The 25435-nt window shown below is 42.9% G+C and overlaps 1 protein-coding gene across 2 annotated transcripts in view; it reads left to right on the forward strand.

Moving 5' to 3' along the window:
• The window catches only part of prkcbb (protein kinase C, beta b), a 282211-nt gene that overhangs the window by 131822 nt on the left and 124954 nt on the right, over positions 1-25435 (forward strand). For both annotated transcript variants that reach the window (XM_061981613.1, XM_061981612.1), the window contains exon 4: positions 22874-22985. In XM_061981613.1, coding sequence (XP_061837597.1) covers positions 22874-22985 — 112 coding nt within the window. The remainder of the gene's footprint in view (positions 1-22873; positions 22986-25435) is intronic.

A 25435-nucleotide genomic window follows, 5' to 3' on the forward strand; every position in this document is an offset into this window, starting at 1 on the left:
GCTTGAAACTCCGCATGTCAACATCTCCGTTCGGTGCCACACCCACAAAATGCCCAAGCAACCATTTCCAGATCAACACTGTATGAAAAACATAGTCAACAACAGAAGGAGATCATGTCCGCATGAACCTACCACATAGTGAAGGACATACACTATGTGATTTCCTATTATGCAGCTCATTTTTATTTGACAGTTCTTGAAATATCTTGTGTGACATCATGCACAAAAGTGCACTTTATTTGTTTTAAACTATTAGTGGCGTTCTGTACAAAAAGTGCACCTGAATTTAGCATTGTTTTGAAATGTCATCTTAGTGACATCATGCACAAAAGTGCACTCATAGCTTGTTTTAAAATGTCTCTGACAATCTTGCACTTTCTGTTTTGAAATGACATGAATGTTTGTGCCACTGCTTAATAACTGTTTAATAAATACAGTTTTGGTAAATTGACTTAGTTGTGATTTCCCTCTCTGCATGAAAGTTTAAAATTAGCATGTATTAATGCAGTATGAACAAGAATGTTTTAATGTAGACACATATAATCATCATACTGCTGTGATTATATGCATCAAGTGTTAATTCAAGGCTAAGGCAAAATATCGAGATATATATCGTGTATCGTGACATGGCCTAACAATATCCAGATATTAATAAAAGGCCATATCGCCCAGCCCTACATACAGCAATGTTAATATTTGGTTACATGTCCCTTGGCAAATTTCACTGCAATAAGCTACTTTTGGTAGCCATCCACAAGCTTCTGGCAAGCTTCTGGTTGAATTTTTGACCACTCTTGACAAATTTGGTGCAATTCAGCTAAATGTGTTGGTTTTCTGACATGGACATGTTTCTTCAGCATTGTCCACACATTTAAGTCAGGACTTTGGGAAGGCCATTCTAAAACCTTAATTCTAGCCTGATTTAGCCATTCCTTTACCACTTTTGACGTGTGTTTGGGGTCATTGTCCTGTTGGAACACCCAACTGCGCCCAAGACCCAACCTCTGGGCTGATGATTTTAGGTTGTCCTGAAGAATTTGGAGGTAATCCTCCTTTTTCATTGTCCCATTTAAAGCACCAGTTCCATTGGCAGCAAAACAGGCCCAGAGCATAATACTACCACCACCATGCTTGACTGTAGTAATGGTGTTAAATAAATAAATTATAAATGGGTTATACTTGTATAGCGCTTTTCTACCTTCAAGGTACTCAAAGCGCTTTGACAGTATTACCACATTCACCCATTCACACACACATTCACACACTGATGGCGGGAGCTGCCATGCAAGGCGCTAACCAGCAGCCATCAGGAGCAAGGGGTGAAGTTCCTGGGATTAAAGGCCTCATCTTTTCTCCTCCAAACATATTGCTGGGTATTGTGGCCAAACAGCTACATTTTTGTTTCATCTGACCACAGAACTTTCCTCCAGAAGGTCTTATCTTTGTCCATGTGATCAGCAGCAAACTTTAGACGAGCCTTGAGGTGTCGCTTCTGGAGCAAGGGCTTCCTTCTTGCATGGTAGCCTCTCAGTCCATGGCGATACAAAACACGCTTGACTGTGGACACTGACACCTGTGTTCCAGCAGCTTCCAGTTCATTGCAGACCTGCTTTTTGGTGGTTCTCGGTTGACTCTTAATCATCCTGACCAACTTTCTCGTAGCAGCAGGTGATAGCTTGCGTTTTCTTCCTGATTGTGGCAGTGACAAAACTGTGCCATGCGCTTTATACTTACAAACAATTGTCTGCACAGTTGCTCTTGGGACCTTAACCTGCTTTGAAATGGCTCTAAGTGACTTTCTTGACTTGTTCAAGTCAATGATTCGTTTTTTTAGATCTGTGCTGAGTTCCTTTGACTTTCCCATTGTCGCATTTGTAACCGAGTCTAATGACTGCATTACATGAGCCCTATTTAAATGGGCTCAGAGAAGTCAACAGGTGTCGTCAATCATAATCACTCACATGAAGTTAAGAGGCCATGCCATGAAGCTAGGGGTGTAAAGGTACGTGTATTTGTATTGAACTGTTTCGGTACGGGGGTTTCCGTTCCGTGCGGAGGTGTACCGAACGAGTTTCCGCACGGACATATTAAGTAGCGTACTGCATGTTGTGTAAACAATACTCAAAATGCCGGACATTTGAGGCATTTAAGAAACTCCGCACGAACAGCCCCGCAAAAGAGGACATGTCCGGTGAAAAGAGGACGTATGGTCAGTCTATTGGAGCCCGTTAGCTGCTAGCATGCTAGCAAAAGAGGACATGTCCAGTGAAACCGATCACTGCTAGCATGCTAGCAGCGACCGGGCTAGGATAGACTGACCATACGTCCTCTTTTCACCGGACATGTCCTCTTTTGCGGGGCTGTCAGGGTGGAGTTTCTTAAATGCCTCAAATGTCCGGCATTTTGAATATTGTTTACACAACGTGCAGTACGCTACTTAATATGTCCGTGTGGAAACTCGTTCGGTACACCTCCGCACCGAACCGAAACGAAACCCCCGTACCGAAACGGTTCGATACAAATACACGTACCGTTACACCCCTATTATTTTGATTATTGTTTCTCATCTGTTTGTAAATGTTGCAGTTTATAAATAAAGGTTTATAAAAAAACAAAACAAAAAAAAACATAGCCTCAGCGCATGCGCATAGCATAGATCCAACGAATCGATGACTAAATGATCCATCCATCCATCCATCTTCTTCCGCTTATCCGAGGTCGGGTCGCGGGGGCAGCAGCCTAAGCAGGGAAGCCCAGACTTCCCTCTCCCCAGCCACTTCGTCCAGCTCTTCCTGTGGGACCCCGAGGCGTTCCCAGGCCAGCCGGGAGACATAGTCTTCCCAACGTGTCCTGGGTCTTCCCCGCAGCCTCCTACCGGTCGGACGTGCCCTAAACACCTCCCTAGGGAGGCGTTCGAGTGGCATCCTGACCAGATGCCCGAACCACCTCATCTGGCTCCTCTCGATGTGGAGGAGCAGCGGCTTTACTTTGAGCTCCTCCCGGATGGCAGAGCTTCTCACCCTATCTCTAAGGGAGAGCCCCGCCACCCGGCGGAGGAAACTCATTTCGGCCGCTTGTACCCGTGATCTTGTCCTTTCGGTCATAACCCAAAGCTCATGACCATAGGTGAGGATGGGAACGTAGATCGACCGGTAAATTGAGAGCTTTGCCTTCCGGCTCAGCTCCTTCTTCACCACAACGGACCGATACAGCGTCCGCATTACTGAAGACGCCGCACCGATCCGCCTGTCGATCTCATGATTCACTCTTCCCTCACTCATGAACAAGACTCCAAGGTACTTGAACTCCTCCACTTGGGGCAAGATCTCCTCCCCAACCCGGAGATGGCACTCCACCCTTTTCCGGGCGAGGACCATGGACTCGGACTTGGAGGTGCTGATTTTCATCCCAGTCGCTTCACACTCAGCTGAGAACCGATCCAGTGAGAGCTGAAGATCCTGGCCAGATGAAGCCATCAGGACCACATCATCTGCAAAAAGCAGAGACCTAATCCTGCAGCCACCAAACCAGATCCCCTCAACGCCTTGACTGCGCCTAGAAATTCTGTCCATAAAAGTTATGAACAGAATCGGTGACAAAGGGCAGCCTTGGCGGAGTCCAACCCTCACTGGAAACGTGTCCGACTTACTACCGGCAATGCGGACCAAGCTCTGGCACTGATCATACAGGGAGCGGACTGCCACAATCAGACAGTCCGATACCCCATACTCTCTGAGCACTCCCCACAGGACTTCCCGAGGGACACGGTCGAATGCCTTCTCCAAGTCCACAAAACACATGTAGACTGGTTGGGCAAACTCCCATGCACCCTCAAGGACCCTGCCGAGAGTATAGAGCTGATCCACAGTTCCACGACCAGGACGAAAACCACACTGTTCCTCCTGAATCCGAGGTTCGACTATCCGGCGTAGCCTCCTCTCCAGTACACCTGAATAGACCTTACCGGGAAGGCTGAGGAGTGTTATCCCACGATAGTTAGAACACACCCTCCGGTTCCCCTTCTTAAAGAGAGGAACCACCACCCCGGTCTGCCAAACCAGTGGTACATCCCCCGATGTCCACGCGATGCTGCAGAGTCTTGTCAACCAAGACAGCCCCACAGCATCCAGAGCCTTAAGGAACTCCGGGCGGATCTCATCCACCCCCGGGGCCTTGCCACCGAGGAGCTTTTTAACTACCTCAGCAACCTCATCCCCAGAAATAGGAGAGCCCACCACAGACTCCCCAGGCACTGCTTCCTCATAGGAAGACGTGTTGGTGGGATTGAGGAGGTCTTCGAAGTATTCCCTCCACCAATCCACAACATCCGCAGTCGAGGTCAGCAGAACACCATCCTCGCCATACACGGTGTTGATAGTGCACTGCTTCCCCTTCCTGAGGCGGCGGATGGTGGCCCAGAATTGCTTCGAAGCCGTCCGGAAGTTGTTTTCCATGGCCTCACCGAACTCCTCCCATGTCCGAGTTTTTGCCTCTGCGACCGCTGAAGCCGCACACCGCTTGGCCTGTCGGTACCTGTCCGCTGCCTCAGGAGTCCTATGAGCCAAAAGAACCCGATAGGACTCCTTCTTCAGCTTGACGGCATCCCTCACCGCCGGTGTCCACCAACGGGTTCTAGGATTACCGCCACGACAAGCACCAACTACCTTGCGGCCACAGCTCCAATCAGCCGCCTCGACAATAGAGGCGCGGAACATGGTCCATTCGGACTCAATGTCCAGCACCTCCCTCGTGACATGTTCAAAGTTCTTCCGGAGGTGGGAATTGAAACTCTCTCTGACAGGAGACTCTGCCAGACGTTCCCAGCAAACCCTCACAATGCGTTTGGGCCTGCCAGGTCTGTCCGGCATCCTCCCCCACCATCGCAGCCAACTCACCACCAGGTGGTGTTCGGTAGAAAGCTCCGCCCCTCTCTTCACCCGAGTGTCCAAAACATGAGGCCGCAAATCCGATGACACAACTACAAAGTCGATCATGGAACTGCGGCCTAGGGTGTCCTGGTGCCAAGTGCACATATGGACACCCTTATGTTTGAACATGGTGTTCGTTATGGACAATCTGTGACGGGCACAAAAGTCCAATAACAAAACACCCCTCGGGTTCAGATCCGGGCAGCCATTCTTCCCAATCACGCCTCTCCAGGTTTCACTGTCGCTGCCAACATGAGCATTGAAGTCCCCCAGTAGAACGAGGGAATCACCCGGGGGAGCACTCTCAAGTACTCCCTCGAGTGAATCCAAAAAGGGTGGGTACTCAGAGCTGCGGTTTGGCGCGTAAGCGCAAACCACAGTCAGGACCCGTTCCCCCACCCGAAGGCGGAGGGAAGCTACCCTCTCGTCCACAGGGTTGAACTCCAACGTACAGGCTCTGAGCCGGGGGGAAACAAGAATTGCCACCCCAGCCCGTCGCCTCTCACTGCCGGCAACGCCAGAGTGGAAGAGAGTCCAGCCCCTCTCGAGAGAACTGGTTCCAGAGCCCTTGCTGTGCGTCGATTTGAGTCCGACTATATCTAGTCGGAACTTCTCCACCTCGCGTACTAGCTCAGGCTCCTTCCCCCCCAGCGAGGTGACGTTCCACGTCCCAAGAGCTATCTTCTGTAGCCGAGGATCGGACCGCCGAGTGCCCTGCCCTCGGCTTCCGCCCAGCTCACATCGCACCCAACCTCTATGACCCCTGCTATGGGTGGTGAGCCCATTGGAGGGGGGACCCACGTTGCCTCTTCGGGCTGTGCCCGGCCGGGCCCCATGGGGACATGTCCAGTGAAACCGATCACTGCTAGCATGCTAGCAGCGACCGGGCTAGGATAGACTGACCATACGTCCTCTTTTCACCGGACATGTGGCCGGTGGCCGGCGCTCGCCATCGTGCCCCACCTCCGGGCCTGGCTCCAGAGGGGGGCCCCGGTGACCCGCGTCCGGGCAAGGGAAATCTGGGTTCCTTAATCGTTTTCTTCATAGAGGTCTTCGAGCTGCTCTTTGTCTGATCCCTCACCTAGGACCAGTTTGTCTTGGGAGACCCTACCAGGGGGCATCAACCCCCGGACAACATAGCTCCTAGGATCATTGGGACACGCAAACTCCTCTACCACGTTAAGGTGGCAGCTCAGAGAGGAGATGACTAAATTAATCGCCAACTATTTTGACTAAATTAATCGCCAACTATTTTTATAATCGATTTTAATCGATTAGTTGTTGCAGTCCTAATATCTATATATATATTAAGTTAAAGTTAAAGTACCAATGATTGTCACACACACACGTATATATATATATATATATATATATATATATATATACATATATATATATGTATATGTATATATATGTATGTATATATATGTATGTTTATATATATATATATATATATATATATATATATATATATATATATATATACATATGTGTATATATGTATATGTATATATATTTATGTGTATATATATATATATATATATATATGTATATATATATATATATATACACGTTTGTATATGTATATACTGTATATGCATATATATATATATATATGTGTGTGTGTATCTGTATATGTGTGTATATATATATATGTATATATATGTATGTATGTATGTATGTATGTATGTATGTATGTATGGGTAGTAGTAGTAGTAGTAGTACTATAAAAGTACCTATTGAGCATTGTTGAATATTTTGTCAGGCGCTTCCTCGCGTCAACATCAAACTGATTTAAAGCAGCTGTCACAATAATTCATCAATAATGGTATTGGCCCCGCCCACTCTCACAGGAAGGAGTATTCACCATCTCATGTAGCTGACAGCTCGCCTCTTTCCATTGATATTTAAAATATCTCATTATTTCACACAATGACTTGCTTTCATAGCAGTGCTGCTCACCTTTTTGATGAATATGCCACCTCGCCCCAGGGGGCCCCGCTCTTAATTACGGGGCCTCAGCACCCCCACCGTGTCCTTTCCTTATTGACTTTGTGGCCCCATGACCTGAGTTTCTGCACCATGCCGATGTAGAACACAGGCGTCAAACTCAAGGCCCCGGGGGTCCACATGGTTTTGTATGGTCTGGGAATAATATATGTCAATAAAGTACAGGACGTTATGTAAACCTGAATATTCTCTATTATTGCAACAAATATAATATTATTGTATTATTTTGTTGGAATAAGAATAAAAACTTAAATATCTGCTTGACTTATGTTTTAAAAGCAAGTTATCCATGAAATTGTATACAATAAAAAAAACAACACATGATTTTGCGGTAAAAAAAACTCGAAACTCAGTTGTCTAAAAAAAATCTGGTAGCGTTTTTCCATTTACGGTAATACACCGTAAAACACAACAACAACCGTAGATTTTACGGTAAAAAACTGGCAGCTTAGTCGCCAGTATTTTACAGTAAAAACAACTGTGGTACCGTTTTTCCATTTACGGAAAAACACAGTAAAAACAAGAACTGTAGATTTTACAGTAAAAAAAACCCAGCATAACCCAAACTGTGGTATCTTCTTTTATTTACAGCAATACACCGTAAAAACAACAACCATAGATTTTACAGTAAAAAACTGAGAGCTCAGACGGCAGAATTATAAAGTCAAAAAAAAAACTGTAGTAATGTGTTTTTCCTGTATAGTAATACACTGTAAAAACTACTGTAGATTTCAGAGTAAATAAAAAACAAGTTCAGATGCCAGAATTTTACACTATAAAAACCCAAACTGTTTTACCTTTTTTCCATTTATGGTAATAAACTGTAAAAAGTTTTAATGGTTAAAAAAAAAGAAAAAAAAAAAGGGCAGCCAAAACATCAGAATTCTACCTTAAAAAAACATTTACAGATATACACCGTAAAAACAACCACTGTAGATTTTACGGTAAACAAACGGGAAAATCAGTTGCCTGAATTTTTGCGTAAAATTCTTTTTGGCACCATTTATGTATTTACAGTAAAACACGTTAAAAACAAGAACTGTAGCTTTTACAGTAAAAAACTAAATGTTCAGTCGCCAGAATTTTACCGTCAAATAACCCAAACTGTGGTATCGTTTTTTATTTACAGTAACACACCGTAAAAACAACAACTGTATATTCTATCGTAAATAACCGGCAGCTCTGTCAGAAGAATTTTACCGTCGGAAAAAATCTGTGGTATTGTTTTTCCATTTACAGTAATACACCGTAAAAACTACCTTCGATTTTACGGTAAAAAAACTTGCAGGTCTGTTGCCAGAATCTTACCGTGAAAAAACAGTTGTACCGTTTTTTAATTTACAGTAAAACACTGTAATAACAACAATCGTAAAGTTCAGTCACCCAAATTTTACCGTAAGAAAACCCAAACTGTTGTACCGTTTTTCCATTTACAGTAATACACGGTAAAAACAACAACAACATAGTTTTAACGGTAAATAACCAGCAGCTCTGTCGCCGGAATTCTACATTTAAAAAACTATAGTACTGTTTTTTCCATTTACAGTAACAGCACCGTAAAAACAACAACAACGTAGTTTTAATGGTAAATAACTGTACACTACATTAAAAAAAACTATACTACTGTTTTGTTTTATTTACAATAACGCACCGTAAAAACAACCGTAGATTTTACGGTAAAAAATGGCAGCTCAGTTGCCAGAATCCTACTGTAAAAAACAGGGGTACCATTTTTCCAAGTTGCAGTAATATGCGGATAGAAAGGGGCGTAATGTTTAGAGCCAAATTCATTCATACAGTAACATTCATGTATTATTCACTGTCACAAGTAGCCCTCTGGGGGGGCGCCATAATTGTCATGTGGCCCTCGGAGGAACAGGAGTTTCTGGGCCGACTCGGTAAGGAAGTGGATGCAGCTTTAAATATCAGGGGCAGGGCACCTGGCTGATTGCGCAATAAGGGAGACGTACAAAGACGTAGGAAGTGCTCATTAAAAATGGCCGTATGTCATTTTAAATTGGCCCTCGATGTCATTTTAAGTTGGTCCACCACGTCATTTTATCATGGTTCATCATGTTGTTTTAATGTGGCCCACGATGTCATTAATCTCGGTTCGCCACGTCACTTTAATGTGGCCCTCGATGTCATTTTATGGTAATCCACCACATCATTTTATCATGGTTCGTCATCTCATTTTAATGTGGCCCACAATGTCATTTATTGTGGTTCGCCAGATCATTTTATGGTGGCCCTCGATGTCATTCTATGGTGGTCCACCACATCATTTTATCATGGTTTGTCATGTCATTTTAAGGTGGCCCACGATATCGTTTTATTGTGGTTCGCCACGTCACTTTATTTTGGCCCTCGATTTTATTTTAAGGGGGTCCGCCACATCATTTTAAAATGGCCCTCGATGTCACTTTAACATCATTTTATGGTGGTCCACCACGTCATGTTATTGTGGTCCGCCATATCAATTTACGTGGCCTTCGATGTCATTTTAAGTTGGTTCGCCATATCATTTTATTGTGGTTTGCAACACATTTTAATGTGGCCCTTGATGTCATTTTATGGTGGTCCACCACATCATTTTATGTGGCCCTTGGTGGCATTTTAAGGTAGTCCGCCATATAATTATTATTATTAAAAAATTTTCCGTGGTCTGTCACATAATTTTAATGTGGTCCATTACGCCAACGAGGCCCTCGCTCATAGGTCCTCGCTAATGGGCCCTTGTTAATAGGTCCTCGTTGATAGGCCCTCTCTCATAGGCCCTCGCTAATGGGCCCTTGTTAATAGGTCCTCGTTGATAGGCCCTCGCTCATAGACCCTTGTTTATAGTCCTTTGCTCATAGGCCCTTACTCATAGGCCCTCGCTCATAGGCCCTCACTCATAGGTCCTCGTTAATAGGCCCTCACTCATAGGCCCTCGTTAATAGGCCCTCGCTCATAGGCTTTCACTCATAAGCCCTCGTTAATAGGCCTTCGTTAATAGGCCCTCGCTCATAGGCCCTCAGTCATAGGCCCTTGTTAATAGGCCCTCGCTCATAGGCCCTCGTTAATAGGCCCTCACTCATAGGCCCTCATTCATAGGACTTCACTCATAGGCCCTCGCTCATAGGCTGTCGCTCATAGGCCCTCGTTAATAAGCCCTCGCTCATAGACCTTCGCTCATAGGCCCTCGCTCATAGGCCCTCACTCATAGGCCCCTCGTTCATAGGCTCTCGTTAATAGGCCCTCACTCATAGGTCCTCGCTCATAGGCCCTCGTTAATAGGCCCTCACTCATAGGCCCCTCGTTCATAGGCTCTCGTTAATAGGCCCTCACTCATAGTCCCTCGCTCATAGGCCCTCGCTCATAGGCTGTCGCTCATAGGCCCTCGTTAATAAGCCCTCACTCATAGACCTTCGCTCATAGGCCCTCGCTCATAGGCCCTCACTCATAGGCCCCTCGTTCATAGGCTCTCGTTAATAGGCCCTCACTCATAGGTCCTCGCTCATAGGCCCTCGTTAATAGGCCCTCACTCATAGGCCCCTCGTTCATAGGCTCTCGTTAATAGGCCCTCACTCATAGTCCCTCGTTCATAGGCCCTCGTTAATAGGCCCTCACTCATAGGCCCTCACTCATAGGACCTCACTCATAGGCCCTCGCTCATAGGCCCTCGCTCATAGGCCCTCACTCATAGGCCCCTCGTTCATAGGCTCTCGTTAATAGGCCCTCACTCATAGGTACTCGCTCATAGGCCCTCGTTAATAGGCCCTCACTCATAGGCCCCTCGTTCATAGGCTCTCGTTAATAGGCCCTCGCTCATAGGCCCTCACTCATAGGTCCTCGTTAATAGGCCCTCACTCATAGGCCCTCGTTAATAGGCCCTCGCTCATAGGCTTTCACTCATAAGCCCTCGTTAATAGGCCTTCGTTAATAGGCCTTCGCTCATAGGCCCTCAGTCATAGGCCCTTGTTAATAGGCCCTCACTCATAGGTCCTCGTTAATAGGCCCTCACTCATAGGCCCTCGTTAATAGGCCCTCGCTCATAGGCTTTCACTCATAAGCCCTCGTTAATAGGCCCTCGCTCATAGGCCCTCAGTCATAGGCCCTTGTTAATAGGCCCTCGCTCATAGGCCCTCGTTAATAGGCCCTCGCTCATAGGCCCTCATTCATAGGACTTCACTCATAGGCCCTCGCTCATAGGCTGTCGCTCATAGGCCCTCGTTAATAAGCCCTCGCTCATAGACCTTCGCTCATAGGCCCTCGCTCATAGGCCCTCACTCATAGGCCCCTCGTTCATAGGCTCTCGTTAATAGGCCCTCACTCATAGGTCCTCGCTCATAGGCCCTCGTTAATAGGCCCTCACTCATAGGCTCCTCGTTCATAGGCTCTCGTTAATAGGCCCTCACTCATAGTCCCTCGCTCATAGGCCCTCGCTCATAGGCTGTCACTCATAGGCCCTCGTTAATAAGCCCTCACTCATAGACCTTCGCTCATAGGCCCTCGCTCATAGGCCCTCACTCATAGGCCCCTCGTTCATAGGCTCTCGTTAATAGGCCCTCACTCATAGGTCCTCGCTCATAGGCCCTCGTTAATAGGTCCTCACTCATAGGCCCCTCGTTCATAGGCTCTCGTTAATAGGCCCTCACTCATAGTCCCTCGTTCATAGGCCCTCGTTAATAGGCCCTCACTCATAGGCCCTCACTCATAGGACCTCACTCATAGGCCCTCGCTCATAGGCCCTCGCTCATAGGCCCTCACTCATAGGCCCCTCGTTCATAGGCTCTCGTTAATAGGCCCTCACTCATAGGTCCTCGCTCATAGGCCCTCGTTAATAGGCCCTCACTCATAGGCCCCTCGTTCATAGGCTCTCGTTAATAGGCCCTCACTCATAGTCCCTCGCTCATAGGCCCTCGCTCATAGGCTGTCGCTCATAGGCCCTCGTTAATAAGCCCTCACTCATAGACCTTCGCTCATAGGCCCTCGCTCATAGGCCCTCACTCATAGGCCCCTCGTTCATAGGCTCTCGTTAATAGGCCCTCACTCATAGGTCCTCGCTCATAGGCCCTCGTTAATAGGCCCTCACTCATAGGCCCCTCGTTCATAGGCTCTCGTTAATAGGCCCTCACTCATAGTCCCTCGTTCATAGGCCCTCGTTAATAGGCCCTCACTCATAGGCCCTCACTCATAGGACCTCACTCATAGGCCCTCGCTCATAGGCCCTCGCTCATAGGCCCTCACTCATAGGCCCCTCGTTCATAGGCTCTCGTTAATAGGCCCTCACTCATAGGTACTCGCTCATAGGCCCTCGTTAATAGGCCCTCACTCATAGGCCCCTCGTTCATAGGCTCTCGTTAATAGGCCCTCGCTCATAGGCCCTCACTCATAGGTCCTCGTTAATAGGCCCTCACTCATAGGCCCTCGTTAATAGGCCCTCGCTCATAGGCTTTCACTCATAAGCCCTCGTTAATAGGCCTTCGTTAATAGGCCTTCGCTCATAGGCCCTCAGTCATAGGCCCTTGTTAATAGGCCCTCACTCATAGGTCCTCGTTAATAGGCCCTCACTCATAGGCCCTCGTTAATAGGCCCTCGCTCATAGGCTTTCACTCATAAGCCCTCGTTAATAGGCCCTCGCTCATAGGCCCTCAGTCATAGGCCCTTGTTAATAGGCCCTCGCTCATAGGCCCTCGTTAATAGGCCCTCGCTCATAGGCCCTCATTCATAGGACTTCACTCATAGGCCCTCGCTCATAGGCTGTCGCTCATAGGCCCTCGTTAATAAGCCCTCGCTCATAGACCTTCGCTCATAGGCCCTCGCTCATAGGCCCTCACTCATAGGCCCCTCGTTCATAGGCTCTCGTTAATAGGCCCTCACTCATAGGTCCTCGCTCATAGGCCCTCGTTAATAGGCCCTCACTCATAGGCCCCTCGTTCATAGGCTCTCGTTAATAGGCCCTCACTCATAGTCCCTCGCTCATAGGCCCTCGCTCATAGGCTGTCACTCATAGGCCCTCGTTAATAAGCCCTCACTCATAGACCTTCGCTCATAGGCCCTCGCTCATAGGCCCTCACTCATAGGCCCCTCGTTCATAGGCTCTCGTTAATAGGCCCTCACTCATAGGTCCTCGCTCATAGGCCCTCGTTAATAGGTCCTCACTCATAGGCCCCTCGTTCATAGGCTCTCGTTAATAGGCCCTCACTCATAGTCCCTCGTTCATAGGCCCTCGTTAATAGGCCCTCACTCATAGGCCCTCACTCATAGGACCTCACTCATAGGCCCTCGCTCATAGGCCCTCGCTCATAGGCCCTCACTCATAGGCCCCTCGTTCATAGGCTCTCGTTAATAGGCCCTCACTCATAGGTCCTCGCTCATAGGCCCTCGTTAATAGGCCCTCACTCATAGGCCCCTCGTTCATAGGCTCTCGTTAATAGGCCCTCGCTCATAGGCCCTCACTCATAGGTCCTCGTTAATAGGCCCTCACTCATAGGCCCTCGTTAATAGGCCCTCGCTCATAGGCTTTCACTCATAAGCCCTCGTTAATAGGCCTTCGTTAATAGGCCCTCGCTCATAGGCCCTCAGTCATAGGCCCTTGTTAATAGGCCCTCGCTCATAGGCCCTCGTTAATAGGCCCTCGCTCATAGGCCCTCACTCATAGGCCCTCATTCATAGGACTTCACTCATAGGCCCTCGCTCATAGGCTGTCGCTCATAGGCCCTCGTTAATAAGCCCTCGCTCATAGACCTTCGCTCATAGGCCCTCGCTCATAGGCCCTCACTCATAGGCCCCTCGTTCATAGGCTCTCGTTAATAGGCCCTCACTCATAGGTCCTCGCTCATAGGCCCTCGTTAATAGGCCCTCACTCATAGGCCCCTCGTTCATAGGCTCTCGTTAATAGGCCCTCACTCATAGTCCCTCGCTCATAGGCCCTCGCTCAATAGGCTGTCGCTCATAGGCCCTCGTTAATAAGCCCTCGCTCATAGACCTTCGCTCATAGGCCCTCGCTCATAGGCCCTCACTCATAGGCCCCTCGTTCATAGGCTCTCGTTAATAGGCCCTCACTCATAGGTCCTCGCTCATAGGCCCTCGTTAATAGGCCCTCACTCATAGGCCCCTCGTTCATAGGCTCTCGTTAATAGGCCCTCACTCATAGTCCCTCGCTCATAGGCCCTCGCTCAATAGGCTGTCGCTCATAGGCCCTCGTTAATAAGCCCTCACTCATAGACCTTCGCTCATAGGCCCTCGCTCATAGGCCCTCACTCATAGGCCCCTCGTTCATAGGCTCTCGTTAATAGGCCCTCACTCATAGGTCCTCGCTCATAGGCCCTCGTTAATAGGGCCTCACTCATAGGCCCCTCGTTCATAGGCTCTCGTTAATAGGCCCTCACTAGAGATGCGCGGATAGGCAATTTATTTAATCCGCAACCGCGTCAGAAAGTCGTCAACCATCCGCCATCCACCCGATGTAACGTTTGATCAGAACCGCACCCGCCCGCCATCCGCCCGATCTAATATAGATGATGCAAGGCATTAGTGAGCCTGCCAACTACTCCGGTTTTCCCGTAATTCGTACGGTTTTCATCAACCTATTCCGGGTTTTTCATTAATTAAAAAAAAAAAAAGGGTGAAAACTACGCGAATTGCACCTTGTGCAGACAATATTTTTCGATCGGACACGGAGGAATTAGCGATGTAAAAGACCACGTTGGGACAAAAAAACACAAGTCTAATGCCGTTGCTAGCGATACAAGTGGAAAACTTTCAACGTTTTTCGTCGCCCAAACAGATTATTTGGATGTGATAAATGCCGAAGTTTTATTTACGGAGGCAATAATTGAGCATGGATTTCCAATCGCACTGGCTGATCACATGGGACAGTTAATAATGTAATGCAACCTTTAAAAATCATTACGCGGTGATCGCGGTCCCAAAAATAAACTTTTCTTGCATGATAATGTCCAGAAAAATTCGCTTTATATTACTATAGAGTCCTTTTAACGAATGAGTTTGATGGTTTATCACAAACCTTAAATGAAAGAAGTCCTTTGTTCTCCTGCACCATGGCCTTGCTTCGTGTTTGGTGCGCAAGCTTTATAACCTCACTGAGGTTATAAAGCTTTTGCCTGTTAAAGAATGCAGCACAGACTTTCGCGTGCCACGCTGTCACGACCCAGACGCACACCAGTGCGCAATAATATGGGAGCCGCGCTGAGCGCACCTCCAAGCGAGTCTCGCTGCCGGCGACGGCCGGGTATATGGGCCCGACTCTCCAGCGCCATCCATTTTCAGGGCTAGTTGATTCGGCAGGTGGGTTGTTACACACTCCTTAGCGGGTTCCAACTTCCATGGCCACCGTCCTGCTCTCTATATCAACCAGGGTGAGCCCCACCCCTTTCGTGAGCGCACTGCGCGCGGAGTGACCCCTGTTACGCGCCCCCGGCAACAGGGGTGGCGGGCAGGTAAGCTGCTTACCTGCTGCGCGTGACGCCGGCAGCGGCGAAGGCGGACGAGGCGGGGTGTCGGTGCGGTGGGCGCGGTAGTGACCCTGGACGTGCGTCGGGCCCTTCTCGCGGATCGCCTCAGCTACGGCTCCCGGTGGGGCCCTCTCGGGGGAAGGGGCCTCGGTCCCGGACCCCGGCGAGGCGTCCCTTCTCCGCTCCGTAAAAGTGTCCATCTCTTTTCTTTTCTTTTTCTTCTGTTGTGGCATATGCAGCAGGTGCCTGCTCGTTTTTCGTATGTGGGTAACAACATTTAACTATGTATATATATTTCCGAATTGGTTTAACTGCCACCCGCAAAAAAAAAAAAAAAAAAAAAAAATATATATATATATATATCTAATTAATCCACCCGACCCGACCCGCGCGCGGATAAAATCTTATTTTTTTTAATTTCATCCGCCCGATCCGCGGATAATCCGCGGACTCCGCGGTTGTTTCCGCAAACCGCGCATCTCTAGCCCTCACTCATAGTCCCTCGTTCATAGGCCCTCGTTAATAGGCCCTCACTCATAGGCCCTCACTCATAGGACCTCACTCATAGGCCCTCGCTCATAGGCCCTCACTCATAGGCCCCTCGTTCATAGGCTCTCGTTAATAGGCCCTCACTCATAGGTCCTCGCTCATAGGCCCTCGTTAATAGGCCCTCACTCATAGGCCCCTCGTTCATAGGCTCTCGTTAATAGGCCCTCGCTCATAGGCCCTCACTCATAGGCCCTCACTCATAGGCCCTCACTCATAGGCCCCTCGTTCATAGGCTCTCGTTAATAGGCCCTCACTCATAGGCCCTCGTTAATAAGCCCTCGCTCATAGGCCCTCACTCATAGGCCCTTAGTTCATAGGCTCTCGTTAATAGGCCCTCGTTAATAGGCCCTTGTTAATAGGCCCTCACTAATAGGCCCTCGAGCCAACCAAAAGCTCCAAATCCACATTGGAGACAGACTTGGATCATTTTTTGAGGACGGCATACGTTCCTCTCGGGCGCTGACAAGAAGTGTAGTTTGTGGACAGAGAAGAAGAAGAAAGAATGAGTGACAGTGTGATCCTGCTATGATGGACTCCATCACTATCATACACGTGAGGACCATCACCCAGAATGTAGGTTTCATTAGACCACCTGGGCCCCAAGGGCCTCCTCCTATTAACCCAGATCTATAATTGACTTCTTCTTTTAAACGGAGAAGGAAATGAGAGGAGGGAGACGCCAAGAGGGCCACCAAGTTCCTGATGATGCTGAAGAAATCTTCTTCCGGCTGCCGGCTCGTGACCCACATGACTGCCTTTCATCTTCCAAGAACATCTCAACCATCTCATTTTTACTGAGGGCCACATCGCAGTTAGGGCCACCCTCAGAGGGCCACATGTAACAGTGAACATACTGTATATGAACGTAAACGTTTAATAGACTTTTTTCCCTCAGAGGGCCACATGTAACAGTGAACATATATGAACTTAAAGGTTTAATAGTCTTTTTGCCCTCAGAGGGCCACATGTAACAGTGAACATATATGAACTTAAAGGTTTAATAGCCTTTTTGCCCTCAGAGGGCCACATGTAACAGTGAACATATATGAACATGCACGTTTAATTGTCTTATGGCCCTCGGAGGGCCACATGTAACAGTGAACATTAATGAACTTAAAGGTTTAATAGTCTTTTTGCCCTCAGAGGGCCACATGTAACAGTGAACATATATGAACTTAAAGGTTTAATAGCCTTTTTGCCCTCAGAGGGCCACATGTAACAGTGAACATATATGAACATACACGTTTAATAGTCTTTTGGCCCTCGGAGGGCCACATGTAACAGTGAACATATATAAACTTAAAGGTTTAATAGCTTTTTTGCCCTCAGAGGGCCACATGTAACAGTGAACATATATGAACTTAAAGGTTTAATAGCCTTTTTGCCCTCAGAGGGCCACATGTAACAGTGTATCGCTGTACTAATGTATACCAGTACTTTTATAGTATCGTTCTACTAATGTATACCAGTACTAGTATCGTATCGTTCTACTAATGTACACCGTTACTAGTATAGTATCGCTGTACTAATGTATACTGGTACTAGTATAGTATCACGGTACTAATGTATAGCGGTACTAGTATAGTATTGCAGTACTAATGTATAGCGGTACTAGTACAGTATCGCAGTATTAATGTATAGCGGTACTAGTACAGTATCGCAGTATTAATGTATACCGGTACTAATATAGTATCGCGCTACTAATGTATACAGGTACAAGTATAGTATTGCGGTACTAATGTATACCAGTACTAGTATAGCATCGCGGTACTAATGTATGCCGGTACTAGTATAGTATCGTGGTACTAATATATACCTGTACTAGTATAGCATTGTGGTATTAATGTATACTGGTAATAGTATAGCATTGCGGTACTAATGTATACAGGTACTAGTATAGTATCGTTCTACTAATGTATACCGGTACTAGTATAGTATTGTTCTACTAATGTGTACTAGTACTAGTATAGTATCGTTCTACTAATGTATTCCGGTACTAGTATAGTATCGCTGTACTAATGTATACCAGTCAGTACTTTTATAGTATCGTTCTACTAATGTATACCAGTACTAGTATAGTATCGTTCTACTAATGTATAGCGGTACTAGTATAGTATCGCTGTACTAATGTATACCGGTACTTGTATAGTGTCACAGTATTAATGTATAGCGGTACTAGTATAGTTTTGCAGTACTAATGTATAGCGGTACTAGTATATTATCGTCCTACTAATGTATAGTATAGTATAGTATAGTATCGTGGTACTAATGTATACCGGTACTAGTATAGTATCGCGCTACTAATGTAGGTACTAGTATAGTATCGCTGTACTAATGTATACCAGTACTAGTATAGTATAACAGTTCAAGTGTATACCGGTACTAGTATAGTATTGCGGTACTAATGTATACCGGTACTAGTATAATATTGCGGTACTAATGTATACCGGTACTAGTATAGTATCGCGGTAATAATGTATACCGGTACTAGTATAGTATCATGGTACTAATGTATAGCGGTACTAGTATAGTATCACAGTACTAATGTATAGCAGTACTGGTACAGTATCGAAGTATTAATGTATACCGGTACTAGTATAGTATCGCGCTACTAATGTATACCGGTACAAGTATAGTATCGCGGTATTAATGTGTACCGGTACAAGTATAGTATCGTGGTACTAATAAATACCGGTACTAGTATGGTATCGCGCTACTAATGTATGTACTAGTATAGTATTGTGGTACTAATGTATACCGGTACTAGTATAGTGTCGCAGTACTAATGTATACCGGTACTAATGTAGTATCACGGTACTAATGTATACCGGTATTAGTATAGTATCACGGTACTAATGTATACCGGTACTAGTATAGTATCACAGTACTAATGTATAGCGGTGCTAGTATAGTATCGCAGTACTAATGTACAGCGGTATTGGTACAGTATCGCAGTATTAATGTATACCGGTGCAAGTATAATATCGCGGTACTAATGTAGACCGGTAAAAGTATAGTATCGTGGTACTAATGTAGGTTCTAGTATAGTATTGCGGTACTAATGTATACTGGTACTAGTATAGTGTCGTGGTACTAATGTATACCGGTACTTAGGGCTGGGCGATATGGCCTTTTATTAATATCTGGATATTTTTAGGCTATCTCACGATACACGATATATATCTCGATATTTTGCCTTAGCCTTGAATGAACACTTGATGCATATAATCACAGCAGTATGATGATTCTATGTGTCTACATTAAAACATTCTTCTTCATACTGCTTTAATACATGCTAATTTTAAACTTTCATGCAGAGAGGGAAATCACAACTAAGTCAATTTACCAAAACTGTATTTATTAAACAGTTATTAAGCAGTGGCACAAACATTCATGTCATTTCAAAACAGAAAGTGCAAGATTGTCAGAGACATTTTAAAACAAGCTATTAGTGCACTTTTGTGCATGATGTCACTAAGACGACATATTAAAACAACACTTAATTAAAGTGCACTTTTTGTACAGAACGCCACTACAATAATTTAAAACAAATAAAGTGCACTTTTGTGCATGATGTCACACAAGATATTTCAATAACTGTCAAATAAAAATGAGCTGCATAATAGGAAATCAAACAGTGTATGTCCTTCGCTATGTGGTAGGTTCCTGCGGACGTTATCTCCTTCTGTTGTTGACTATTTTTTTCATACGGTGTTGATCTGGAAATGGTGGCTTGGGCATTTTGTGGGTGTGGCACTGAACGGAGATGTTGACATGCGGAGTTTCAAGCACTCTTCATTCTCTAGCGAGGGACTGTTCAAATGATGCTACACATTAGCAGTGCTGCTACTTTTTGTAGCAACGCTTTTGCCGCATACTTGACATATTACGGTTGTCTGTTCAACATATTCCCGCTTGAAGCCAAACCACCGCCAGACGATGGTGCTGTTTTTCTTGGAATTAATTCTTCCTTCATTTGTTACCAGATTGGCACCTTCTCGCTCTCTTATTACCACTCACACCACTGCGCTAGCATCACAGCTAACGTTACCCATGCTGCTACCTCTCTGCTCTGTGAGGGTGTATGATGTTGCACGCGCGACAGACGTATGTAAGAAGGTGCGCTTGTTTTATGTCTCTGTCAGAAGGAGAGACAAGAAAGAGTGAGAAACACCTGTAGTGTAATGCCCGCAGCTAAAAGCAAGTGTGTGAGAACGTATACTCGAATATCACGATAGTCATTTTCTATATCGCAAAGAGACAAACCCGTGATATATTGAGTATATTCAATATATCACCCAGCCCTACTGGTACTAGTATAGGATCACGGTTCTAATGTATACCGGTACTAGTTTAGTATCGTGGTACTAATGTATACCGGTACTGGTATAGTATCCCAGTACTAATGTATACCGGTACTAGTATAGTATTGCAGTAATAATGTGTAGCGGGACTAGTATAGTATCGCGGTACTAATGTATACCGGTACTAGTTTGGTATCGCGATACTAATGTATACCGGTTTTAGTATAGTATCGCAGTACTAATGTATATCGGTACTAGTATAGTATCGCAGTAATAATGTGTAACGGTACTAGTATAGTATCGCGGTACTAATGTATACCGGTACTAGTATAGTATCGTAGTACTAATGTGTACCGGTACTAGTATAGTATCGCAGTACTAATGTGTACCGGTACTAGTATAGTATCGCAGTACTAATGAATCAAAAACGGTACTATACTCTGTTTGAAAAGTACCGGTTCCCCTTTTTTTATTATTATTATTTTTTAACGGGCATGACGGTACGTCGTTACATTGCTTATTTTACGAGCAGAGGAGCATGTTGGGCAGCGCACACACACAGAGTACTGACAAGCAGACGCAGTGTGTAGACAGAAAGGCTGAACGGATGCATTTTGGCTTAAAAAGTAAAGATAAAGGTGAAGTTATAACACTGAAACGCCCTCAGGAAGAGGTGCTTTAAGACATGGCTAGCTAGCTAGCAGCTAACATCTATCCACAGTCGGCAGTGTTTTATCTACTTCTAAATCAATAACCCTCGTCTCCATGGCAACGAATTAAGTAAGTTTCTTACAAGTATCATCCTTGCAGGACGAGGAATAGCTAAACATGCGTCACCAAACATCGTAGGAGGATACAATAGCTCACTGGTGTCACCGCTAATGACGCCATTCCTGAATGTAAACAAACACCATGGGTGGATCTACACCTGACATCCACTGTAATGATACCAAGTACAAGAGCGTATCTAGTCGATACTACTATGATTACATCGATATTTTTTATCGTCACAAAATCATTTTTCCTTTTTAAAAAAATTCATATTATGTTTATAAAGTCAGTAAATATGTCCCTGGACACATGAGGACTTTGAATATGACCAATATATGATACTGTAGCTACTTAGTATCGGATCGATACCTAAATGTGTGGTATCATCCAAAACTAATGTAAAGTATCAAACAACAGAATAATAAGTGATTATTTCTTTTTACCAGAAGTGTAGATAGAACATGTTCCATCCATCCATTTTCATCCGCTTATTCCCTTTGGGGTCGCGGGGGGCGCTGGAGCCTATCTCAGCTACAATCGGGCGGAAGGCGGTGTACACCCTGGACAAGTCGCCACCTCATCGCAGGGCCAACACAGATAGACAGACAACATTCACACTCACATTCACACACTAGGGCCAATTAAGTGTTGCCAATCAACTTATCCCCAGGTGCATGTCTTTGGAAGTGGGAGGAAGCCGGAGTACCCGGAGGGAACCCACGCAGTCACGGGGAGGACATGCAAACTCCACACAGAAAGATCCCGAGCCCGGGATTGATAGAACATGTTGAAACAGAAAATAAGCAGATATTAACAGTAAATTAACAAGTAGATTAATAATCCAATTTTACAGTTTGTCCTTAATAATGTTGACAAAATAATAGAATGATAAATGACACAATATGTTACTGCATATGTCAGCAGACTAATTAGGAGCCTTTGTTTGTTTACTTATTAATAAAAGACAGGTTTTTTTGTATGTTCACTATTTTATTTAAGGACAAACTTGCAATAATAAACATATGTTTAATGTACCCTAAGATTTGTTGTTAAAATAAAGCCAATGATGCCATTTTCGGGAGTGCCCTTTATTCAGAAAAGTATCAAACTACATTTCAAAATATTGGTACCGGGACAACCCTAGATATATATATATATATATATATATATATATATATATATATATATATATATATATATATATCAATCAATCAATCAATCAATGTTTATTTATATAGCCCTAAATCACAAAAGTCTCAAAGGGCTGTACAAGCCACAACGACATCCTTGGTACAGAGCCCACATAAGGGACGTCGATGTGAATGATTATGAGAAACCGCATATGTGGGTAAACCCCCCCTCTCTAGGGGAGACCGAAAGCAATGGATGTCGAGTGACATAATATTGTGAAAGAACAGTCCTTAGTGGATCTAACATAGTAGTGAGAGTCCAGTCCATAGTGGGGCCAGCAGGAGACCAGCAGGAGACCATCCCGAGCGGAGACGGGTCAGCAGCACAGAGATGTCCCCATATATTGCTACTATGGTACATTTTTAGTCTACTTAATACCTGCATTATTCTTTCCATCCTTACCCTTTCCATCCTTTGAAACTGAGCGACTGTGTTGATCAATAAAGTTTGTCTAAGTCTAAGTACCCTAGTATGTGAGGTCACCATGACAACATTTTACTTCTAGTATCTGCAATGTTTGCCTCTAGTAGAACATTCTGGTTCTATCGGCCAATTTCCTTTATTTGGTTAACTGGGAAATCATCAAGAAGAAGGTAAAAACGCACCCGAATGAACGTTTTTGGGTAGCTAAGTTTGCCATTTCTGTCTCCGTCTGCAGGATCCAAGGTCCAAGCACAAGTTCAAGATACACACCTACTCCAGTCCCACCTTCTGTGACCACTGTGGCTCTCTGCTGTACGGCCTGATCCACCAGGGCATGAGATGTGACCGTGAGTACATTTATTTATTCACTGCATCTTTCACTTAGTATGAAGTGCAGTCTTCCCACCTTTAAAAATACCCGCTTTAAGTGAAATCCGTGTCGTAGAAGTAGATTTATTTTTTTATATTTTTTAATGCGCTTTCGTTCACATATATATATATATATATATATATATATATATATATATTTCTTTCTTTTTTTCTTTTTTTCATTTACACTATATGTTTTTTCATTTACAGGATGTTCTTTTTCATTTACTGTGCATGTTTTTTCATTTTTATGTTTTTTTTTTTTATTTATTAAATTTTTTTTTCTTTACACGTTTTTTGTATGTATGTTTTTTACATTTACACGTTTTTTTTATTTGTTTTTTTGTTTACACATTTTTATTTATTTGTTTTTTTCGTTTACATCATTTATTATGTTTTTTTCCAACTACATATTTTTGTTATTGATTTTTTTTTCGTCTACACATTTTTTTAATGTTTTAATTTTTTCGTTTACACTTTTTTTTATTATTTTTTTTTATTTAAATGTTTTTTTTATTATGTTTTTTTGTTTACACGTTTTTTTTTATTTATTATGTTTTTTTGTTAACACATTTTTTATTTATTATGTTTTCTTTTTGCACGTTTTTTATTATGTTTTCGTCGTTTACATATCTTAATGTATTAATTTTTTTCGTTTACACATTTTTTTTTCATTATGTTGTTTTCATGAACAGGTTTTTTCGTTTACACTTTTTTTGTATTTTTTTTGTTTACACGTTTTTTTAATTATTTTTCCTTTGTTTACACGGTTTTTTTTAAATTTATTATGTTTTTTTTCGTCAACACGTTTTTTTATTTATTATGTTTTTTCATTTACACATTTTTTTTATTATGTTTATTTTTGTTTACACATTTTTTTAATTAGTTTTTTGTTTACACGCTTTTTTTTCCGTTTACATGTTTTTTAATTTATTATGTTTTTTTTGTTTACACGTTTTTTGTATTTAATATGATTTTTTTCATTTACACGTTTTTTCATTTGTTTTTGTTTTTTGAACGTTTTTCTTTATTGTGTTTTTTGTTTACACATTTTCTTATTTATATTTTTTTTGTTTACACGTTTTTTTATTTATTATGTTTTTTTCGTTTACGCATTTTTTTATTTATTGTTTTTTCGTTTACACATTTTTTTATTTATTATGTTTTTTTGTTTACACATTTTTTTATTATGTTTTTTCGTTTACACGTTTTTTTATATGATTTTTTGTTAACACGTTTCTTTATTTAGTATGTTTATTAGTTTACAATTTTTTTTATTTATTAAGTTTTTTTGTTTACACTTTATTTTTATTTATTATGTTTTTTTCATTTACACATTTTTTATTTATTATGACTTTCGTTTACACGTTTTTAATTTATTATGTCTTTCGTTCACACGTTTTTTTATTGATTTTTTTTTCGTTTACATGTTTTTTGTATTTATTACATTTTTTTCGTTTACAGGTTTTTCATTTATATATTTTTCGTTTACACATTTTTTAATGTTTTTTTTGTTTACACGGTTTTTATTATTTTTCCTTCGTTTACACGTTTTTTTATTTATGTTTTTTCATGTGCACGTTTTTATTTATTTATTATGTTTTTTTTGTTTACACATTTTTTATTTATGTTTTTTTTGTTTATGTTTTAATTTATTAAGTTTTTTTCGTTTACATGTTTTTTTTAAATTTATTATGTTTTTTTTCGTTGACACTTTTTTGTATTTAATATGATTTTTTCATTTATACGTTTTTTCATTTGTTTTTTTCGTTTGAACGTTTTTTTCTTTATTATGTGTTTTTCGTTTACACATTTTTTTATTTATAGTTTTTTCGTTTACACGTTTTTTTTATTTATTATGTTTTTTTTTGTTTACATGTTTTTTTATTATGTTTTTTCGTTTACACGTTTTTTTTTATTTATTATGATTTTTTGTTAAAACATTTATTTGGTATGTTTATTAGTTTACACGTTTTTGTTATGTTTTTTCGTTTACACTTCATTTTTATTTATTATGTTTATTTTTGTTTACACGTTTTTTTATTAGTTTTTTTGTTTACACGCTTTTTTTTTCGTTTTCATGTTTTTTAATTTATTATGTAAAAACATAGTAAATTAAAATTTTTGTTTACACGTTTTTTGTATTTAATATGATTTTTTCATTTACACGTTTTTTCATTATGTTTTTTTGTTTACACGTTTTTTTAATTTATTAGGATTTTTTGTCAAAACGTTTATTTATTTGGTATGTTTATTAGTTTACACGTTTTTTTTATTTATTATGTTTTTTCGTTTACACTTTCTTTTTATTTATTATGTTTTTTTCGTTTACACGTTTTTTATTTATTATGTCTTTCATTTACACGTTTTTTTATGTATTATGTTTTTTTCGTTTACACGTTTTTTTATTTGCTTTTTTCGTTTACAC

Source organism: Nerophis lumbriciformis, linkage group LG24 (assembly GCF_033978685.3).
Source record: "Nerophis lumbriciformis linkage group LG24, RoL_Nlum_v2.1, whole genome shotgun sequence".
NCBI lineage: Eukaryota > Metazoa > Chordata > Actinopteri > Syngnathiformes > Syngnathidae > Nerophis > Nerophis lumbriciformis.